The 23488-nt window shown below is 33.7% G+C and overlaps 2 protein-coding genes across 2 annotated transcripts; both read left to right on the forward strand.

The window, feature by feature from the left end:
- The first annotated feature begins 1362 nt into the window (after nucleotides 1-1362).
- On the forward strand, nucleotides 1363-2310 carry LOC100925687 (olfactory receptor 8D1-like). Its single transcript, XM_031961336.1, has one exon. The coding sequence runs from the start codon at nucleotides 1369-1371 to the stop codon at nucleotides 2308-2310; it is 942 nt and encodes a 313-aa protein (XP_031817196.1). The 5' UTR covers nucleotides 1363-1368.
- An 18305-nt stretch (nucleotides 2311-20615) lies between these two features.
- LOC100925166 lies at nucleotides 20616-22501 on the forward strand. Its single transcript, XM_031960220.1, has one exon. The coding sequence runs from the start codon at nucleotides 20616-20618 to the stop codon at nucleotides 21567-21569; it is 954 nt and encodes a 317-aa protein (XP_031816080.1). The 3' UTR covers nucleotides 21570-22501.
- Nucleotides 22502-23488: the final 987 nt, after the last annotated feature.

Raw genomic sequence — 23488 nt, forward strand, 5'->3', positions numbered from 1 at the left:
AAAGAAAAGAAGCACTCACTAAGTCCCTCTAATTTTCTAGGCACTGAGGTCAATGCTTTAAAAAATCTCATTTGTTCTACCAAACTTCTCTGGAAAGTTGGTGCTATTCTTATCCCCATTGTACAGATGGGAAAATTCATGCAGACAGAAGTTAAGTGACTTTCCTAGGGTCACATAGTAAATAATTATCTAAGCCTGGATTCAAATTCGGATCTTCCTGCAGCACTTTTTCCACTGCTCTGCCTAGTTACCTCTAAAAAGCAGCAAGATAAAATTACAGTTTTAAAACAAATTTTAAAAGCATTAATTTAAGAAGTGGTTCATAGGCTCTACCAGACTTCTGTAAGTTCAGACATTCAGATAAAAGACAGATGTTATACTCATTGTAGAGGTGAAAAAGCTCAAGGTCAAAAATTTAAGTACATTGGCCATATTCACCTGGTAAATAGAAACAAAGAGATAGGACTAGAAGTGATACTTAGTACATGTTTAAATAGTGAAAATGGATTGATTAGACAACATGTTTTCTCACTGATTAGGTCTTCCATCATTCCTAGTTAAAATTTTGATAAACAAATTTGTCTTTGGCACTGTCCATTCATAGCATGCTTATCCTTTCTGTGTATTAACTTCTTGTTCTCAAATTATTCTTCTGTAAAATTGGGAAATTGGAATAGAAGATTTCTAAGGAAAAATTGATTTCAATTTTTTACATCTATGATTAGAGCATAGAATATCTTTTACAATTAGAATGAACCTCTGAAGTCATGAAAGAAAAGTCTGTGCCTCATTCTTAAATGTCTTCTGAATACAACTACTTACTCCACATGTCAAGCACATCTACCCAAACACCTTAGTCTAGAGGAATTTATCACCTCATATGAAAACTTATTCTGAGCCTAGACAATTCCTAGGTTACATTAGCCAAGCACTTTGCTTTCTGTTATCTGCATGACTTTATTAGACCATAGGTGATATAATTGCCTTCTTCATGGGTTTGCTTTCTTTGCAGTTTTTTTTTTCCTTTTTTGCCCCATTTAACTTCTGAAATTCTTTATTAGAGATGTTGTAAAGGGAGTTCCATTACATGATTATTGAACTGAATGTGCTGAGATGAAGTTGTTTTCAATTTTTCAGTTTTATAATTCAATTAATATGTTCATGAGATGCATTACTTAGCATTAGTATGATAAATGAAAGGAAAGGGGAGGAGTGAGTGTGGGAGAGACAGGATAGAGACAGATGGAGAGAGAAAGAGACAGATGGACAAAGCAATAGAGACAGAACATAAAAACAATTTTTGGGTTATTAAGATGTTTCTCTTGCATCTCTGCAGACTTCCAGCCTAATTACTGGAGAAGAATAGCAATGGGAAATAGCACCATTGTGACAGAATTCATCCTCTTGGGCTTAACAAACCAAACAGAGCTCCAGATACCACTCTTCCTTTTGTTTCTAGGAATCTACTTAGTCTCCATGGTGGGGAACCTCAGCTTGATTTTATTAATCTGGGTCAGTTCTCAGCTTCATACTCCCATGTACTATTTCCTTAGTAACTTGTCATTCATAGATCTTTGCTACTCCTCTGTCATTACACCCAAAATGTTGGAGAACTTTATATCAGAGAAAAATTTCATCTCCTATTCAGGGTGCATGGCTCAATTCTTTTTCTTCCTCTTCTTTGTTATTGCTGAAGTCTACATGCTGACAGCTATGGCCTATGATCGTTATGTTGCCATCTGTAGACCCCTGCTGTATAATGTCACCATGGTGCCATGGTTCTGCTCCCTGCTGGTGACAGGTGTATACATAATGGGGGGTATTGGGGCCATTACTCATACAAGATATCTAGCCAGACTGTCATTCTGTGGGGACAATATTATCCATCATTATTTCTGTGATATTATTCCTCTTCTGAATCTCTCCTGCTCCAGCACCTACATCAATGAGCTTTTGGTGATGATTATTGGTGGATTTAATTTGTTGACTACAACTCTGCTCATCTGGATCTCTTACACTTTCATTCTTGTGAACATCCTTCGCATATCATCTGCAAAGGGCCGTTATAAAGCCTTTAGCACCTGTGGATCCCATCTGGCAGCTGTTTCTGTTTTTTATGTTTCCATCTTGATCATGTATTATATACCATCATCCAACAGTGTGTCCCAAGAAAATGTAGCCTCAGTGTTTTATACCACAGTGATTCCCATGTTGAACCCTTTGATCTACAGCCTGAGGAACAAGGATGTGAAAGATGCACTAAGAAAAATCATAAAGATCAGAATGTTTCAAGGTCCACATAGCAAATAACAAACCTTTTTTTTTTTTTTTTTGGCTGAGGCAATTGGGGTTAAGTGACTTGCCCAGGATCACACAGCTATGAAGTATCAGGTGTCTGAGGCCAGATTTGAATGCAGATCCTCCTGACTTTAGGGCTGGCACTCTATCCACTGCACCACCTAGCTACCCCACAATAACAAATCTAAAGATCATTAGCATATTGACTTCCCTTTAACTTTTCTTAAGTGAAAGAGATTCCCCTCCAGGTTAGGCCTCATCTTAGACAACACTATAATGAAGAAAAGTATATTTATTAGTTCTCTGTCACTGCTGCTGTTTCTGTACTAGACTAAGTCCAGGTATATATAGTTTCTGTCTCCATAACTGTATTTTCATCTCTCTTCCTTCCCAATTGGATTTACATTTTGTAATCCAATTATTTCAAGGATTTGCATTCATAGAAGGATTGTGGTAATAACTTTGCCTAGGTTTCAAACTGGAGATTTCAAATTCCAAATCTTTAGGGATCCTTCCAAGTTTTCTGACTATCATGCTATATAAATGCTCATTACATCTTTCTTTACCCACTGTCTTTATACATTATAGGTTTTTAATAAATACTAATTGAATCACATTTAATTGAGGAGTCACTTTATCTAAAAAGAGATATTGGATCTATTTGAAGATTTTTATAGTAATAGTAGGAAACAGATAGAAACTCAAATAACTTAACCCAACTATGAAATAACGGAAGACACCATGTTTGATGAGAAGAAGCTTTCAGTTCCTAAGGTAAAAAAGTTTCAGGAGAGCAGTAAACTGAGGGAACAAGAAGAACTTCAGAGTACTGTCTGTGAAGGACTGCTTTCACTGGCTCCAGTTCACACTTCATTGCCACGTATAAGCCTGATTCAGAGGAGTTTCGACCTTCTATAATCATCGGAAATGATCACAGAAATTTTATTATTTTGAGACAAATGCATTCAATGCAATTGATTCCAGGATCACTAATCTCTAGAGTAAAGAAATTTTTAATGGGTATCTATTTTCATTCATTTCCTTGTTAAATTTGACTTGAGATAATCATTGGACAAATAATAATCCTCCCTCATCTAGACTAAACAGCTCAGAGAAAAGGTCATTCACACTTTTGCCTGGTAGCTCTTGAACTATTGAACATAGACCTTCATTTGTTCTTATGTCCTCAAAATTGTCCAAAACTTTTCCTGAAATGTTCCAATAATCACACATTTGAAGTACTGTCATCAAAATCTTGTCAGTTGACCATTGCTATGGCAGTAACCTTTATGAATTATTCTCACTTTTTAAGAGATTGAAAAAAATCATCTGACATATATACTATACTGATGTAACTGAGAAAACAAGACAAGTAACCAAATTTCATATACTTAAACCAAAAAAGTAGTTGTTAACTGAGGAAGATATGTGTGTGTGTGTGTGTGTGTGTGTGTATACACATATATGTGTGTGTGTATGTGTATATATATATATATATATATATATATAAATTAACACTTACGTATACATTAATTCAGGGAGATGGGGTTCTGTTTCCTTTCCTGTAATGTACGCTTAGAGGATGGAAAGAAAGAGAGGCATTGCTTGCTTTTTTTCCCACCCTCTTTTTTTCCATTCCTGGAACCTAGTGAGAAACATGAGTATAGCATAATGAAGGATACTTTACAATGTTACTTTTTATAGCTGCTCAGATTTTAATAACAAAATTTCAACTCTTCATGACAAGTTGATATTAATTTTGTTGATTACCAAGGGTAATTCTAGAAGCTTAAAAAATAAAAACAAAAGTAGATACAATATTCACACCTTGTCTAGAGTTTACATGTTCCTTGAATCTCTGACCTTTTGTTCTTGCCACAAACTGGATTTAGGAAAGATTTTTTGGCTTTTCCATTGAAAAAAAATTGACATCCTTGTTCTTTTCCTGTTTCAATTAATCATAGCCAGTAAACTTTATGCTTTTAAATGAATGGATATAATAGATAAATTAAGTATTAAGGATTTACTAAACATTGTGATTGGGGATATAGCCTTGGTGACATAAATACAAAAGTAAAATTGCTGTTACCTTCAAAAAGCTTACATTCTGATTGAGGGAGTCAACATATATAAAGAAGGTAGAGGAGAAATGAATCAGGACAATCTGTACCCGAGATAACTTTAAAACTGACATTTCCATTCTGGCAGCTATTCTCAGACTGATAGTCTTTCCTCCATAATCAATTCTTCCAAGATCTTTTTGTAATGATACTTACAAAAATCAACAAGAGAAAAGATAGGATATGCCATCCCAAGGAGCAAGGATTTACATATTATCAACTATTTTGCTCCTCTGAAGCACTATCATTTTAGAATTCCTACATTTAGTTTATAGTCTGTATTTTAAATTTTATATTCTTAAAGCCTAATTTTTCTTTTTATTTAATTTTCTCCATTACATATTAAACAACAGTATATTATTTCCTCTGTCAGCCAGTTCTGATGAGAGTAATGTTCACGTACTCCCTCTCTTTTTCTCTTCTTCCCCTCCACTAGAAAAGCTTTTACTTTCTTGTCTCTTTTATGGAAGACAATGTACTCCATTCTACCTCACTCTTTCCATTTCTCCCATTATATTCCTCTGTTTACCCATTAATTTTATTTTTTTACATGTTATTCCTTCATATTCAACTCATACCTATGCCCGCCATCTATTTACATACCTTTTAATTCTAAAAGAAAGTTCTTTTGAGTTATAATTATCATACTCCCATGTAGGAGTATGAACAGATAAATATTTTTGAATTCCTTATGATTTTCCTTTCCTTAATACCCACATAGGCTTCTTCTGAGACCAATATTTGAAGTTTCAATTTTCTATTCAGTTCTGGTCTTTTCATCAAAAATGTTCAAAAGTTCTTTATTTCATTGAATATCCAACTTTTATCCCGAAAAATTATACTGAATTTTCCTGGGTAGGTGATTTTTGTTTCTAATCCTAGGTCTTTTGCTCTTCAGAATATCACATTCTAAGTCCTCTGATCTTTTAATGTAGAGACTGCTAAATCTTGTATTATCCTGACTAAATGGATTCTTTCTGAATGCTTACAGTATTTTCTCCTTGACCTTAAGAGTTCCAGGATTTGGTAATAATATATATGGGATTTCTATCAGAAGGTGATTGATAGATTCTTTCAAGTTCTATTTTATCCTCTGGTTTTATAATGTTAAAACAATATTAAGCTCTTTATTTCTTTAAATTTTGAAAAGAGTTATACATGCTTGCTAAATGCAGCATCAGTTCATATAAATTTCTCCAGACTTTTCTAAAATCAGCCTGCTCATCATTTTTTATAGAACAATAAGATTTCATAACTTTCATATGTAATAACTTATTCAGCCATTCACCAACTGATGGGCATGCACTCATTTTCCAATTCCTTGCCACCACAAAAAGAGATGCTACAAACAATTTTGCCCATGTGGGTCCTTTTCCCTTTTTCATGATTTCCTTGGGATAGATACACCATAGTAGCACTGTTGGATCAAAGAGTATTCACAATTTTATAGCCACAATATAGGTCACAATTCCAAATTGTTCTCCAAAATGACTGGATCAGTTCACCACTCCATCAACAATGCATTAATGTCCCAAATTTCCCACATTCCTTTCAACATTTATCATTATCTTTTCCTGTCATCTTAGCCAATTTGAAAGATGTGAAATTGTACCTCAGAGTTGTTTTCATTTTTATTTCTATAATTAATAATTACTTAGAGCATCTTTTCATATGACCATAGATTGTTTTAATTTCTTCACCCGAAAATTGTCTGTTCATATTCTTTGACCATTTATCAATGGGGCAATGACTTGTCTTCTTAAAATTTGACTCAGTTCTCTTTATATTTTAGAAATAAGGTCTTTACACTGATACATTGTTGATGGAATTGTGAACACATCCAGCCATTCTGGAGAGTAATTTGGAACTATGCTCAAAAAGTTATCAAACTGTGTATACCCTTTGATCCAGCAGTGTTTCTACTGAGCTTATACCCAAAGAGATACTAAAGAAGGGAAAGGGACCTGTATGTGCCAAAATGTTTGTGGCAGCCCTGTTTGTAGTAGCTAGAAGCTGGAAAATGAATGGATGCCCATCAATTAGAGAATGATTGAGTAAATTGTGGTATATGAATGTTATGGAATATTATTGTTCTGTAAGAAATGACCAGCAGGATGAATACAGAGAGGATTGGCGAGACTTATATGAACTGATGCTAAGTGAAATGAGCAGAATCAGGAGATCATTATATGCCTCAACAACGATACTGTATGAGGATGTATTCTGATGGAAGTAGATTTCTTTGACACAGAGATCTAACTCAGTTTCAATTGATCAAGGATGGACAGAAGCAGCTACACCCAAAGAAAGAACACTTGGAAATGAATGTAAATTACTTGTATTTTTGTTTTTCTTCCCAGGTTATTTATACCTTCTGAATCAAATTCTCCCTGTGCAATAAGAGAACTGTTTGGTTCTGTACACATATATTGTATCTAGGATATATCGTAATCTATTTAACATATATAGGACTGCTTGTCATCTGGGGGAGGGGGTGGAGGGAGAGAGGGAAAAAATCAGAACAGAAGTGGGTGCAAGGGATAATGTTGTAAAAAATTACCCTGGCATGGGTTCTGTCAATAAAAAGTTATTAAATAAAAAAAAAGGTCTTTATCAGAAACCCTAGCTGTAATAAATATTTTGCCACTTTCTGCTTTCCTTCTAATCTTGGCTGTATTGATTTTGTTTGTGCAAAATCTCTTAATTTAATGTAATCAAAATTATCCAATTTGCATTTCATAATGTTCTGGATTTCTTGTTTGGCCATAATTCTTCTCTTTCCTAAAGATCTGACAGATGAACTATACCTTGCTCTCCTAATTTGCTTAGAGTATCACCCTTTAAACCTAAATCATGTACCTCTTTCAGCGTTATCTTGGTATGTTATGTGAGATATTGGTCTATGGCTAGTTTCTGACATACCATTTTCAAGTGTTCCCAGAAATTTTTGTCAAATAGTGAGTCCTTATCCCAGAAATTAGAGCCTTTGGATTTATCAAATAGGAGATTACTATAGTCATTGATTATTGAATCTAATTATAAGTGGATTATTATGTACCTAATCTATACTACTGCTCCACCACTCTATATCTCAGATGGTACCAATTGGTTTTGATGACTGCTGCTATATAATAGTTTTAGGTCTGTCTGATACTCTTAGACCACTGTTCTTTTTATTTTTTTATTAGTTTCCTTTATATTCTTGACCTTTTTTCCATATGAATTTTGTTGTTTTTTTTTTTCTTGCTATAAAAATATTTAATTTTGGCAGTTTGATCGGTATGGCACTAAATAAATAGACTAATTTAGGTAAAATTTTCATTTATTATTATATTGATTTGGCCTATGAGAAAATTATACTTTATTAATTGTTTAGCTCTGACTTTATTTGAAAAATGATTTGTAATTGTGTTCATATAATTCCTAGGTTTGTTTTGGCAGGTAGACATCCAAGTATTTTAATTTTTTAGTTATTTTAAATGGAATTTCTCTTTTTATCTCTTGCTGTTGGGTTTTGTTGGTAACCTATAAAAATGCTGATTGATTTTTGTGGGTTTATTTTTTTTTCTGCAACTTTACTAAATTCATTCATTGAAGTATTTTTCGAAACAGTCAATAACTATAGCAATCCAGTGTTTGACAAATCCAGAGACCCCAGATTTTGGGATAAGAACTTGATGTTTGACAAAAATTGCTGGGAAAATTGGAAACTAGTATGGCAGAAACTAGGCACCGACCCACACTTAACACCATACACCAAGATAAGGTCAAAATGGGTTCAGGACTTAAACATAAAGAATGAGATCATAAATAAATCAGAGGAACACAGGATAGTTTAACTCTCAGACCTGTGGAAGAGGAAGGAATTTATGACCAGAGAAGAACTAGAGATCATTACTGATCACAAAATAGAAAATTTTGATTGTGTCAAACTGAAAAGTTTTTGTACAAACAAAACTAATGCAGACAAGATTAGAAGGGAAGCAATAAACTGGGAAAATATTTTTACAGTCAAAGGTTCTGATAAAGGCCTCATTTCCAAAATATATAGAGAATTGACTCTAATTTATAAGAAATCAAGCCATTCTCCAATTGATAACTGGTCAAAGGATATGAACAGACAATTCTCAGATGAAGAAATTGAAACTATTTCTAGCCATATGAAAAGATGCTTCAAGTCATTATTAATCAGAGAAATGCAAATTAAGACAACTCTGAGATACCACTACACACCTGTCAGATTGGCTAGAATGACAGGGAAAGATAATGCAGAATGTTGGAGGGGATGTGGGAAAACAGGGACATTAATACATTGTTGGTGAAATTGTGAATACATCCAACCATTCTGGAGAGCAATTTGGAACTATGCTCAAAAAGTTATCAAACTGTGCATACCCTTTGATTCAGCAGTGTTACAACTGGACTTATATCCCAAAGAGATCATAAAGAAGGGAAAGGGATCTATGTGCACAAATGTTTGTGGCAGCCCTCTTCATAGTGGCCAGAAACTGGAAACTGAGTAGATGCCCATCAATTGGAGAATGGCTGAATAAATTGTGGAATAAATTGTCATATATAAAGTAGTTTTTTAGTTGATTCTCTAGAATTCGCTATAAATCAAGTACAATAAATCAAGGTTTTATTGCCTCAGACCCTATTCTAATTTCTTCTATTTCTTTTTTTTTTCTTAATGCCAAAGCCTACATTTCTGGTATAATATTGAATAATAGTGTTGATAGCAGGTATTCTTGTTCCATCCCTAATCTTTTTGGAAATACCTCTAGCTAAGCCCCATTCATGTAATGTTTGCTTTTTGGTTTTAGATAGATGCTGCTTATTATTTTAAGGAAATCTCCATTTATTCCTATGCTCTGTAGTGTTTTTAATTGTAATGGATGTTGGAATTTGTCAAATGCTTTTTTTCTTCATCTCTTAATGTAATCATATGATATGGTCAATTATGCTGATGTTGTTTAGTAGAATTCACTTGTTAATCCATCTGGTCCTGGAAATTTTTTCTTAGGGAGTTCATTTACAGCTTGTTCATTTTTTTCTAAAATTGGTACTCTTTAAGTAATTTATTTCCTCCTCTGTTAACCTGGGCAATCTATATTTGTATAAGTATTCATCCATTTCAATTATATTATCAGATTAATTGGCATACAGTTGGATAAAATAGCTCCCAATTATTGCTTTAATTTTCTCTTCCTTGGTAGTGACGCTTTTCATTTTTGACACTGGCAATTTGATTTTCTTCTTTTCTTATTCTAATCAAATGAACTAATGGTTAATTTATTTTGTTGGTTTTTTCATGAAACCAACTCTTAGTTTTGTTTACAAAACCAATAGTTTTCTCACTTTCAATTCAATTTTCAAATTTTCAAATTCAATTCTTACTTGGGATTTTTAATTTGTTCTTTTTCTAGGTTTTTTAGTTACATACATTGATCTTCTCTTTTTCTGTTCAAGTAAGGATCTAAAGATGTAAAAGTTCCCCTAAGAACTTCCTTGGTTGCATCCCATAAATTTTGGTATGTTGTCTCATTATTGTAATTCTCTTTGATGAAATTATCAATTGTTTCTATGATTTGTTGCTTCACTGACTCATTCTTTAGGATTAGATTATTTAGTTTTCAATTAATTTTTGTTTATTTTTCCCTGACTCTCTAGAGATTACATGTGATTTTATTGCATCATAATCTTAAAAAATTCATTTACTATTTCTGCCTTTCTGCATTTGATTTTGAGATTTTTAATACCCTAATACATGGTCAATTTTTGTGCGGTTTCCATGTACCACTGGGAAGAAAGTATATGCTTTTCTCTCCCCATTCAATTTTCTCCAAAGATCTATCAGGCCTAACTTTTCTAAAATTCTATTTATCTCCTTAATTTCTTTCTTGTTTATTTTGTGTTTCAATTAATTTAATTCTGATAGAGTGAAGTTGAGATCACCCACTGGTATAATTTTGCTGTCAATTTTTTCTTCCAACTCTCTTAACTTCTGTAAGAATTTGAATGCTATACCATTTGGAATATATATATTTACTATTGATATGACATCATGATCTATGGTAACCTTTATCAAGATGTAGTTTCCTTCCTTCTCTCTTTTAATTACATTTATTTTTATTTTGTCTCAATCTGAGATCAGGATTACTACCACTGCTTTTTTTTTTTCAGCTGAAGCATAATAGATGCTGCTCCAATCTTTTACCTTTACTCTGCTTCAAATGTGTTTCTTGTACACAACATGTAAGATTCTGGCTTTTAATTCAGTCTGTTATCCACTTTCATTTTATGGGAGATTTCATCCCATTCACATCTATAGTTAAAATAATTAACAATGTATTCTCCTCTATCCTATTTTTCCCAAGTGTTATGTGATTTTAGGGAAAAGTTCAGATTCGCTTCTGTTAATGATGCTCTCGGACTCAAAGTGAAAGTAAAATTTAATTACACAGTACATGGATTAGAGTGCTTACAATATTAATTACACAATACACGGGATAGAATGGTTACAATAACAATTAATACAGCAAATAATACATAAAAGACAAAGAATAATGAGAATTATGATTAGAATAGCAGACAGAGAGAATACATCACCGATCGGGGGAGCTCCAACTGTAATTGACTTGCAGTAGCTGGGAAACCCCGATAATTGAGCCTTTGAGTCCAGAATGGGAAAATCCTAGGCAGATCGACCTCTCTGTAGGTGAGGTTTCAAATAGAGAATGCATTGACCACTTTTTATAGGAACCAGGACAAAGAAGGCTTTGAGCCAAATAAAGACATCATATAAGACAGGGAAGTGCCACCAAGGGCTCCACGTGGTTGTGATCAAGTGTTGCATCGACAAGGAAGCCAGTCCTTATCGACACCAACAGTTCCAAGGAGTGGCAGAGTTCCTGGAATTATGTAGTTGGAGCTAAAACACATGTGGTACATTCTCAGCTTATAGGTTAAAAAATGGTCAAGTTCTCCCAAGAGAAGGAGCTAAAACATATGTTCTTATGGGTTAGAGAACAGTCAGGTTCTCACAGGAGAAGGAGATAAAACATATGCTCTTAGGGGTGAGAGAACAGTCAAGTTCTCACAGAGGGAATCACATCCTACCTCGATTAGGTTCACATGGGGAAAGTCATGTCCTTACAATGATTTGAAATGAACTTACTAATAATATAGGGATTTCTTATTCACCAAGTTATGCTTATCTCTCTCCTTTCCCCCTTTCCCTCATTACCAATGTTTTGCTTGTGACCACTACCACCCTCAATCTGCTCTCCATATTTTCAGCCTTTCCCCTTTGTTATCCCTTTCCCCTTCTACTTCTCTTCTCCTTTCTATTAACTTCCCCCTTTCCTTTCCCCTTTCCCTTCCTACTTCTGTATTGGGTGAGACAGGTTTATATATCAAACTAAATATTTATGATATTCCCTCTTTGAGCCAAATCTGATGAGATCAAGGTTCAAACAAAGCTCACCCCTCTTCCTTCTTTACTTCAAGGTAATAGATTTTTTTCACTTTTTTATGTAATGTAATTTACCTCATTTTACCTCCCCTTTCCTCTGCTTTCAGTACAATTTCTTTTCTACCTCTAGTTTCTTTTTTATATCATCATAATGTAGTCAAATTATACTTATACCCCCTAAGTATGTCCCTAACAAATATACAGTTCTCAAAAGTTACATACATCATCTTCCCATGTGGGGATGTAAATATTTTATCCTTTAAAGAGCGTATTTTTTTTCCTTCCCTTTTTTATCTTCTTATGCTTCTCCCGAGTTCTGTATTTGAAGAGCAAATTTTCCGTTCAGCTCTGGTCTTTTCATCAAAAATAATTGAAAATCCCCTATTTCATTGAAGCCCATCTTTTTTCCCCAGAAAAACAATGCTTGGTTTTCCTGGGTAGTTGATTTTTGGCTGCAGTACAGCTCCTTTGCCCTCCAGAATATCATATTTTGAGCTCTTCAGTCCTTTAAAGTGGAAACTTTTAAGTCCTGGATAATCCTGATTACGGCTCCTTGATATTTGCATTGTTTCTTTCTGGCTTCTTGCAGTATTTTCTCCTTGATCTGATAATTTTGTAATTTAGCTTTGATTTGGAGTTTTTATATTGGTGTTTCTTTCAGGAGGTGATCAGGGGATTCTTTCAATGACTATTTTACGTTCTAGTTCTAGGATATCAGAACAGCTTTCCTTGATGATTTCTTGAAACATGTTGTACAGGCTCTTTTTTCATCAGGGTTTTCTAGTCCAGTAATTCTTTGATTGTCTCTCCTAGATCTATTTTCCAGATCAGTTGTTTTTTCCAATGAGGTATTTTACATTTTCTTCTATGTTTTTCTTTTTCTTTTTTGGTTTTATTTGACCAAATTTTGATATCTTATTGAGTCATTCACTCATTTGTTAAATTCTATTTTCAGTGAATTATTTTCTTGAGTTAGCTTTTTTACTTCCTTTTGCATTTGGCCACTTGAACTTTTAAGTCAGTTTTTTTCATTTTATGAATTCTATTTTTTATGGAGTTGTTTTCTTTTTCCAATTTGTCAAATCTATTTTTAAGTGATTTTTTTTCAGTATGTTTTTTTTTTTTCCATTTTGCTAATTGTATTCTTAAGGAGTTGTTTTCCTGAGACAATTTCTGTGTTTCCTTTTCCACAGTTCTCATTTCCTTTCCCCATTTTTCTTCTAATTTTCTTTTAAGATCATTTTTGAATTCTTCCAAGAGAGCCTTTTGAGTTGGAGATTCATATCTCCCTTTGAAGCTTCATCTGTAGAGGTTTTGCCTTTAGTGCCCTCAGAGTTTGAGGTCTGTTCTTCCCTGTCTTCATAATAGTTATCTATTATTAGAGCTCTTTTTGCTTTCTTTTTCCTCATTTTTAAAGGTTGAGTTCTGCTCTTAGAGAAAAGGGGAGATTATTTCAAGCTTCCTCTACAGGCCACATGGGTTTTATTTTGCCCAAGGGTCATGTTATTGGCTTCCTTCTTGTGTTGGAGAGGCATGGCCAAGTCCCACTTGTTATGCTGGGCTTAGGGGGCTCACTGGTTTCCTTTGTAGTTGCATCAACTAATCTGCTGAATTACTGGCTTCTTCTGAAGCAGGACAGAGTAGCCAACCCTGCTTTATTTTGGCTAAGAGCCTTCAATTGGAATTTGTGCAAGCTGGGACATCTTCAACTGGGTCTCCTTGTGCTGGGCCTGCACTGGACCATATCTCCCCCTGCCTGATTGAGGCTGATCCTTCATGAAGTCCTTCCAAGATATCTTCTGCTGGAAATTTGTTACAATTCAAATATTTATGGGTTCTCTTACTCCAAATCAATTTGGAGGCTTGATCTGGAGTTGATTCTGAGGGAAACCAGAAAGAGCTCAGGCAAAGATTTGTGTACTCTGCCATATTGGCTCTGCCTTGTACTTGTATTCTATTGTACTACTACTGTACTTGCATCTTGTACTTAAAATTATTTCAAGGCTTTGCTCTCATAGATCATAATAATGACTGTTTTGATTTCAAATTGGAAAAGTAAACAAAGTCAGCTTTAGGAATTATTGCAAGTTCTCTGATTTTGATACAATTGTTTTAAGTAATTTATTTGACTATTCTCAACAACCTAAAAGCCATTTTACTACACTTATACTTTTAATAGGCAGTATTTGATAAATCAAATGAAAGTAAAAATTGATTCCCATCATAGTATTTAATAGTGAAATCATATACATTAAGTCTTTAAGATATTTTTATTGGATTCAATTGAGTGACACACAGTCATAATGTGTTCTATATATCTTTCTTTCTTCTTGTCTTTGTCTTTGTTTTTATTTTTAAATTTACTTGTCACCACACACTTTTTCCTGAGTAGAAAGTAGTCATTGAGGACAGTGCCTATTTTTTTAATGCATACAGCTAGTAGCACAGTAGATAAGAGTTCTGGGTTTAGAATCAGGAAGACGAGTTAAAATTTGGCCTAATTCACTAACTGTTTGATCTCCACAAGTCATTTAGCCTCTACTCAACTCAGTTTTTTCCACTATAAAATATGCATAAAAACAGCACTACCTCCCAGATTTGTTGTGAAAATCAAATGAGATAATATTGAGTAATGTGTATAACACATTTACTGGTTACTATTCAAATGCTTATTCCACCTTCTTTCAATCCCTAGTGCCTTGATACATATTAAACTTTTAATAAATACTTTCTGAATTGTAGTTAATTGAAGAGCAACTTTATCCAAAAGGAAATGTCATACTATTTGAAGGTTTTTGTAATCCAAACAATTAGATCCAATTGTGAAAGAAAAAGTGAAGAGAACTTATGCACAGGAGATTGTATGTTCTGCATAAAAAAGCCTTCAAATATATGTAGGAGAGCAGTGAGCTAAGGAACGTCATAAATCTATCTGAGGAGATTTTTTTTGCTGACTCCCTTCTACAAATTCACTATCACTTATAAGCCTGAGCTCTTCTCCCCTTATCAGGAGAGGAGTTCTGTTCTCTAGTGAACAGAAATACTCATGGGAATGTCATTATTTAGAGACAAAAATAATACATGCAATTGTTTTTTTCCCAGGGACTCCAACCTCGGGAGTGAAGAAATACTGAAGAAGCATTTTCTCATTCATTTCCCTAGGCAAATTTTCCCTGAAATAGTAAGGCAAATAAAAATCCTCTCTTATTTAGACTAAGCAGCTAAGAGAAAGGATTGGATTTTTCTTTTTTGCTTGAGCCTGGTAGATCTTGAGCTATTGAGCTGAGACTTTTTTTTCCCTTATTATGATCTTAAAATTATGCACCATTTTATCATCATCAAAATCCTGCATTTGACCATTGCTAAAGCAATAAAAAATTATGAATTTTTCTCACATAATAAGAAATTGTGGGAAATCATCATCACTCCTTTGAGTCTTCTAATCCTGACAGGAATAAGGTGAGTAACCAAATTTCATATGTTTGAACTAAAAAGTGGTTGTCAACCAAAGAGGCTTAAGAAAGCCTGAGACACACTGATGATTTGCTTTAACTAACTTAATAAGATTGGATTAGAATCAAATTCCTTTTGAAAACCTTTTGTGTAGTGTGTGCTTAGATGATGGAAAGAAAGAGTCGTCCTTCTTGTTTCTTTCTTCCATCATCTTTTTCATCCATACTTGGAATGTTATGAGAAATATGTAGATCGCATAATGAAGGACATTTTACAATGTTAGTTTTTTAAAATGCCCAAATTTTAGTAACAAAATTTCAGCTATCCATGTTGATGTTTATTTTGTTGCTATCCAGACTTGAGTGTTACTGTGAAGGCTTTAAATCAATAGAAGAACAAAACAAAAATTTACAATATTGACACTTTGCCCTGGCTCACAGGTTCCAGGATTGCCAACAGATATACTTCTCTATATTCCCTGTGAGAAGCTGCCTTTTTTTCTTGCCACAAACTGGACTCAGGAACACATTCTTGGCTTTCACATGGCAGATATAATATCATATGTCTTTTTCTATTTCAATTGATCATAGTCAGTAAGATCTAGAATTTCAGATGAATGATTAAAGGGATAAATCAAACATATTAAGCATTGTGTTTAAAGAGTACAATGCACTAAGAATTTGAAATCAAAAGTAAAATATTCCCTGCCTCTAAGTAGCTTACAACCTAACTGGAACCATCAACACATACAAAGGAGGTAGAGCAGGGACACAGAAAGACAATTTGTCCTGATAGAACCTTAAGCCTGACAATCCTATCCTAGCATCTATTCTTAGATCAAGTCTTTCCTCCAGACACAGTCCTGCCAATTGTATTCCTTTACTGTTACTTCCAGAAATCATTAAAGGAAATAATAGAATACCCCACCCAGAAAGTTAGGGGCCACATATCATTAAATATCATTAACTATTATACTCCTCTCAGGCACAATCATCTCAAAGCTCCTACCATCAGCTAGCAATATGCATTTTAACTCTTTAAATTTTACAGGTCTGATGATTCTTGAAAGGTGAAAGTCATCCAAGCATTATTATTGGAACTTTTCCTCAATGTATACAATAAACTTATTCCTAAAATATTGCCTATAAATTCTGATTGTTTTTTCTTAATTGCTTCTTACCCTCTCGTGTGTCTGTATATGTGTGTATACACACACATATATGTTATAATGTTATATGTTCTGACCTATCTCCTTTTCTTTCTCCTCATCTCACATTAGAAAAAAGCCAATATTTCATATGCATAAACACATGCACACATGTCACATGCATGGACATAAAGTGGAGTTTATTGAATAGGGCTGGGTGATATGCTCAGACCTTTATTTTAGAAAAATCACTTTAAGAATTGGGTGGAGGATGGTCTAAGAGGAAGTAGCTTGTGGCAGGTAGAACAACTAAACGTATATAGGAAATGTTATAAAAGTAAAGGACTTGGCAACATAATAGATTCACACATATAGACACATATATAATATATACATGCATGCACACATGCATATTTGTTTATTTAAACCATACTTAACATACTTCTATGTTTCAGTTCTTTCTCTAAATTGAATGGCATCTTTCTTCATTAAACTTTTGTCAAAATATACAGAATATCTTGGTCATTCACAATTATTCTTTGAATAATATTGAGGTTGGTTAAATGATTTTGGTCATTTCACTATTATTTCATGCAAATCTTTTTATGTTTTTCTAAAATCATTGTGCTCTTCTTTTCTTACAGCAGAGCAGAATTTCATCATAATCATATACTACAACTTTTTTTTTTATTATTCCCCAGTAGATGTATATCTCTTTAATTACCAATTCTTTTCTATGACAAAAGGAGCTGCTATAAATATTTTAGAACATAGAGGACTTTTCCTATTTCTCTAATCACCTTATGAAATAGACCTAATGGTGGCATTGCTGGATTAAAGGTGCTAATGTTTTAGAAGTCTTTTCCTATCAGAAGTAATTAGAATTGAAGGATATTTATAAATGACATTTTTTTAAGTTTTTATTTCATTGGCTTTTTATACCACAGATTTAGAGCTGAAAAGAAATTAAAGTTAATTTAGTCTAGCTTTGTTTTTAAAAATGAGAAAACTGAAACCTTCAGAGGTTATTTGATCATCCAATGTCACTCAAGTACTAAGTAGCAGGATTAGGATTTGAATCTAGATACTCTGCCCTTGGCCTTTTTGAGATAGCAGATTTTTTTTCTCAATAATTTTGAGACACATATGACATTAAGGATGGGATCCTTTCATTCTAGGTACTTTTATCTCTACCTACTAGAAAACAGAGTGTAGATACTTAATAATAACTTGTTGGTTTATTGATTAATTCAATGTATTTTATCTAAATTCCAACATTTGCTGGGTTCTGCAAATACTAGCTACTGAATCAATGTTTTCTGAATAATGGAGTAAAATAATTAATATTTTAGGTGCCTTTTAGTTTGGAAAGAAAATGCTTCCAAACTTTGGGTGACATTGATTGCTAGGCAAAAGTATCTGAAATTTACTCACTGTACAATATTGTGTCACTAACAACTTTTAAGGAAAGCAGAAACATACCCAGATATATGCTTTAGAAAGATGATTTTGAAAGTTTTTTAAAAGCAAAATTGGAGGGGAAAGAGAACAGTAGAATTTTGCAATAATCCAGAAAAGCAAATTTTTTGGCTTATATTCCTATGGGAGCAATGAGAATTTCAAAATGAGAAGTACCCTGACAGAGAGGGCCAGCCTCCTATTTCTGATAAATTCCAACTCTGAGTGCCTAGAAAAGTCATTCAATTTCTTTGTGGCCTAAGCAATCTTGAAAAGAACAATTTGCAGATTAGTTGCATATTTATTTTCTCAAAGGAAGTCTCAGTCAGTTCTCCAAAGCTATAACTTCACAGGTCTGTAAATCTCCCAGAAGTTGGAATAGGAAGGAGAACTTTAAAAATATTTAATTACTGTTCTTTTAGTTATTCACATTTTTTTCCCTGCAAAAATATCATGAAATGGATTTGTCCATTTTTGGGAAACTATGCCTTTATTTTTTGGTGAAAATAATATTTTCACATCATCTACAATTTGCAAGAGCTATTCCTTTTTTAATGTTTTTTTTTAATTTTTCAAAATATAAGCAAAAATAGTTTTCAACATTCACCCTTGCAAAACCTTGTGTTCCAATTTTTTCTCCCTTCTCCCCCACTTTCCCCTAGAGAGCAATTAATCTAATATTGGTTAAACATGTGCAATTCTTATAAACATATTTCTACATTTGTCATGCTGCACAAGAAAAATCAGATCAAAAGGAGAAAAAAAACATGAGAAAGCAAAAAAAAAAAAAAAAAACTTCAGGGAAACAACAAAAAAGGTAAAAATACTGTTTTGATCCAAATTCACTCTTCACGGTTCTCTTTCTCTGGATGCAGATGGCTTTTTCCATCACAAGTCTACTAGAATTGGCTTGAATCACCTTATTGTTAAAAAGATCCAAGTCCATCACAATTGATTATCACATAATCTTGGTACTATGTATATTGTTCTCTTAGTTCAACTCACTTCACTTAGCATTGGTTCATGTAAGTCTTTCCAGACTTTTCTAAAATCATCCTGCTCATCATTTCTTAGAGAACAATAATTTTCCATTACATTCATATACCATAATTTATTCGACCATTTCTCAACTGATGAGCATCCATTCAGTTTCCAGTTTCTTACCACTAGAAAAAGGGCTGCTACAAACATTCTTGCACATATGAGTCCTTAATCCTTTTTATCATGTCTTTGGGATACAGAGCCATTAGTGGCAATGCTGGATCAAAGGGTATTCACAGTTATATAATTCTTTGGGCAGTTCCAAATTACTCTTCAGAATGGTTGGATCAGTTCACAACTCCACCAGCAATACAGTAGTGTTCCAGCTTTCCCACATCTCCTCCAACATTTATTCTTATCTTTTTCTGTCCTCTTAGTTGATCTGAGAAGTATGAAGTGGTACTTCAGAGTTGTGTTAAGTAGCATCTCTAATCAGCAGTAATTTAGAACATCTTCCCATATGACTAGAAAGGGTTTTACTTTCTTCACCTGAAAATTGTCTGTTCATATCCTTTGACCATTTATCCATTGTATTGTTATAAATGAGTCAATTCTGTATATATTTTTAAAATGAGGTCTTTATCTAAACACTAGATATAAAATTTTTCCTTAGTTTTCTGCTTCCCTTCTAAACTTAGCTGCTTTGGTTTTGCTTGTACAAAAACAAAAAAACTTTTCCAGTGAATAATAGAGAAGAAAGAGAGAATTCAGCAAAACAATAATGTAAAAAACTTAGCACTAACACACACCAATAGTTTCCACATATTAAAGAAGGCAAAGAGGTATTTTCTCATGTTTCATTATTGGGACTGGACTTGGTCATTAGAGTTACACATCATTCAATTTCTTTGCAGAAACGTTGTAATCATTGTATTGCGTGTGCATGTGTATTCTTTCTTTACTTTGCAAAATTTTATGTCTTTTTATATTTTTCTCAGTAGTCATCATATTTATGATACCTTTGGTCTTGAGTGCTATAATATAATTAACTTGTTACTTTTGTGTCTTGAAGAATAATATTTTGGATTCTCCACTGACATTTTATGTAATATGTTTAAGTTATTACACCACTTAGATTTTATACAAAATATACTTTTAGATTTCTTGAAATGTAAAAGTTAGATTTTTCTCACAGTTTTCTGCAACTCCAATAACTATTAATTTTTCTCTGTCTTTTTATTAGATCTGTCATAATTGTCACCACTATTTATGAATAATTCTGTTTGAGTAATTTTTTGATTTTCCTTTTTGTTTTGATAACATTTCCATTTCTCTGTTCTCCAGAAAAAGCTTACTTTATGTAATATTCATTATCTTGTTTTATCATCATCTTGTTCTGAAATGCCTTAATTAGATGCAGTTCTTGCTTTATTTCATCAAAATGTTTGTTTTGGGAGTAAACAAAATTTATGTGATAAAATGGATTAGATGATAAAATATCAAAAGCTCCCTCAAACTTATAATCTAATTTTATATTTATAGTTTATGACTTTTGGGGGTCATAAGAAGTACAAGAAGTTATTATATTTTTGTAATATCATAGGTCAACAGCATGGGCAAATATTTGTTTAATAGTATTATTTTCTTGCATCTCCACAGATTCCCAACTCAAATTTCAGAAGACATGAATACAGGGAATCATTCTACAGTGACAGAATTTCTCCTTATGGGATTAACAGACCAGCCAGAACTCCAGATCCCCCTCTTCTTACTTTTCCTACAAATATACATTGTCTCCATCATAGGGAATTTGGGCTTACTTTTACTTATCAAGATAAGTTCTCAACTTCATACCCCCATGTACTATTTTCTCAGTAACCTGTCTTTTATTGACTTCTGTTTCTCCTCTGTCATTATCCCCAAAATGTTGGTGAACTTTGTATCAGAGAAGAACATCATCTCCTACTCAGGGTGCTTGACCCAGTTCTTTTTCTTCTGTACTTTTTGTATTGCTGACTGTTTCATGCTGACAGCCATGGCCTATGATCGTTATGTTGCCATCTGTAGCCCCCTGATCTATACCACAACCATGTCTCAGAATACTTGCTTCTTGCTAGTGGTAGGAGTATATATTATGGGGATCTTTGGAGCCATGACTCATACAAGTGCTCTAACCAGACTGTCCTTTTGTGGAAACAATGTAATTAGTCATTATTTTTGTGATGTTCCTCCCCTTTTGAAGCTCTCCTGCTCTAGCATTTATATCAATGAGCTTTTGGTGATGCTTCTGGTTGTGGTTAACTCATTGATAACCACATTACCTATCTTGATCTCTTATATTTTCATTCTTTCCAGCATCCTTAGGATCCATTCTTCTAAAGGCAGGTCCAAAGCCTTCAGTACCTGTGCATCCCACCTGGCATCTGTGGCTGTCCTGTATGGCTCCATTATTTTTATGTACTGCCAGCCTGCTTCGACCAGCAACATCACTCAACAGAAAGTGTCCTCAGTGATCTACACCACAGTCATTCCCATGCTAAACCCTTGGATTTATAGTTTGAGGAACAAAGATGTGAAGAATGCACTGAGAAAAACCAGGAAGGGCTGGACACTCTCCTGGTGTGAGTGGCACAATTAAAAGTCACTGAAACATTAAACTTATTTTCTGCTCCTTCACACTAGTCAAGACACACATCAGATGTGAACAACATTGCAAAGATAGGGATATCATATTTTTTCTTGACAATTTCCCTTCCTAACTTGGTTACCTCCTGCCCAATTCCCAACAATTTATGGCACTGGGTTTTTTCTCTTTAGAATATCCTAAAGTAATACAACACACCATGTTTTCTGCCTAAATTGGCCTATTCCATATCTCACTGTCTATGATCTCCATCTCATATTGTTAACAGTGTTAAAAATCAACTTGACCAACTCTTCCTTGATAAAATAAAATACAGAAGATTGAATCCTGAAATTCAAAGATAGCTAAGTAGAAATTTTACTCACCTGTAATGTAGAAATGTGGGCCATAAGGAGTACTGTGATCCCAACATTTAGCTAAGGAAAACCAGTCACATATCAAGGATAATGTTTGAACTGCATAAAATTTAGGAATTTTCCCAGAATTATGAAATACCTTTACTTTTATCCAATTTTCTCTGGGATTCAATGACAAATTTCTAAAATATATAATTTGTATCTTTTTCTATTAAGATTCTTTTTATAAACCTTTTTATCAACAAAAGTTGTGTGGAGTTTGCTACAATCCAAGACAACTCAGAAAGTCAAAAAGAAAGATATATGAGGCTTGGGTGAAGAATGGACTGCACCACAGATAATGGAAAGACTAGATATAGGCCCTGGATATAGTTGCAATGGTAGTAATACAATTTTGGGTGCACTCCTATCATAAAAACTTAGGGGATTGGAAAACTGGTCTGAAAATTACTACAAGGGATCCCAACACTGAGTACAAGGCCAGGAACTGATAGGTGATTACATGACTCACATCCATTTTCAGGTCACAATTCCAGGGATTGGAAAGGAAAAGAAGATGCTTGTAGTTTCTAGAGAGAAAAAGTTCTTTTTGGGCAAAATCCAAAAGGTAGACTAGAAGAGTATTGGCCATAACTTTACCTCTCATTACACAACTTTGGAAAGCTTTAAAAAACTCCTTAAACCCCCACTGAAGGGTTCATGAAAATAGCAGCATGAAAAAAACTACTCAAAACAGCAATTTCACTTTCTTCAACCAGATGTATGCAGAGCTCAAATATATCAAGAAAGAGGCTAGAAAAATGAAGAAACAAAATATAAAAATGAATCTGAGCATACTATGCTACAATGGTGATAGGAGAAATCAAGGCAGAAACTCAGAGGATAACAATGACCTAGAGAGCCAAAGTAATAGAGTAAAGCCGGGAAGCTACTTGAGCTATTCTAATTTCCCTTGACAGCTACATGAAATCAAGCCTCTAAACAGAGTCTGATAGAATGAAGCCATTCTCTAGTTCAAGATAAATTGGAAAATCTTCAAGAAAGGTCTTCACTGGGGTGAAAAGGAAACTCTTTTTCCTTTGCTTCTGAAACCTCAGAAAAATTCTGGGAAACCAAGCTGTTTCCTTGAAAGAGCAAGTAAAGAAGCGGCACTTCTGCTCAAAACCAAGGCTCAGAGCTGCACAGGAAGGATGGTAGAGTGTTCCCTTTACTTCAGGAGCAGAGTAAAAATAAAATTAATCAGAACAAATACTAACTGAAGAAAATCACACATTAAAAACTAGAGTAGGGCAAATAAAAGCTAATGTCTATATGAGATATCAAGAATCAGTTAAACTAAAAAGAATGAAAAAATGGAAGAAAATGTAAAATATCTTACTGGAAAAACAACTGATCTAGAAAATAAATGTAGAAGAGACAATTTAAAAATCATCGGTCTACTTGAAGACCATGATCAAAAAAAGAGCCAGGATAGCATTCTTCAAGACATCATCAAGGAAAACTATACTGTTATTCTAGAAACATAGGAGGGAATAGTTAATGAAAGAGTCCACTGAT

Source organism: Sarcophilus harrisii, chromosome 3 (assembly GCF_902635505.1).
Source record: "Sarcophilus harrisii chromosome 3, mSarHar1.11, whole genome shotgun sequence".
Lineage (NCBI taxonomy): Eukaryota > Metazoa > Chordata > Mammalia > Dasyuromorphia > Dasyuridae > Sarcophilus > Sarcophilus harrisii.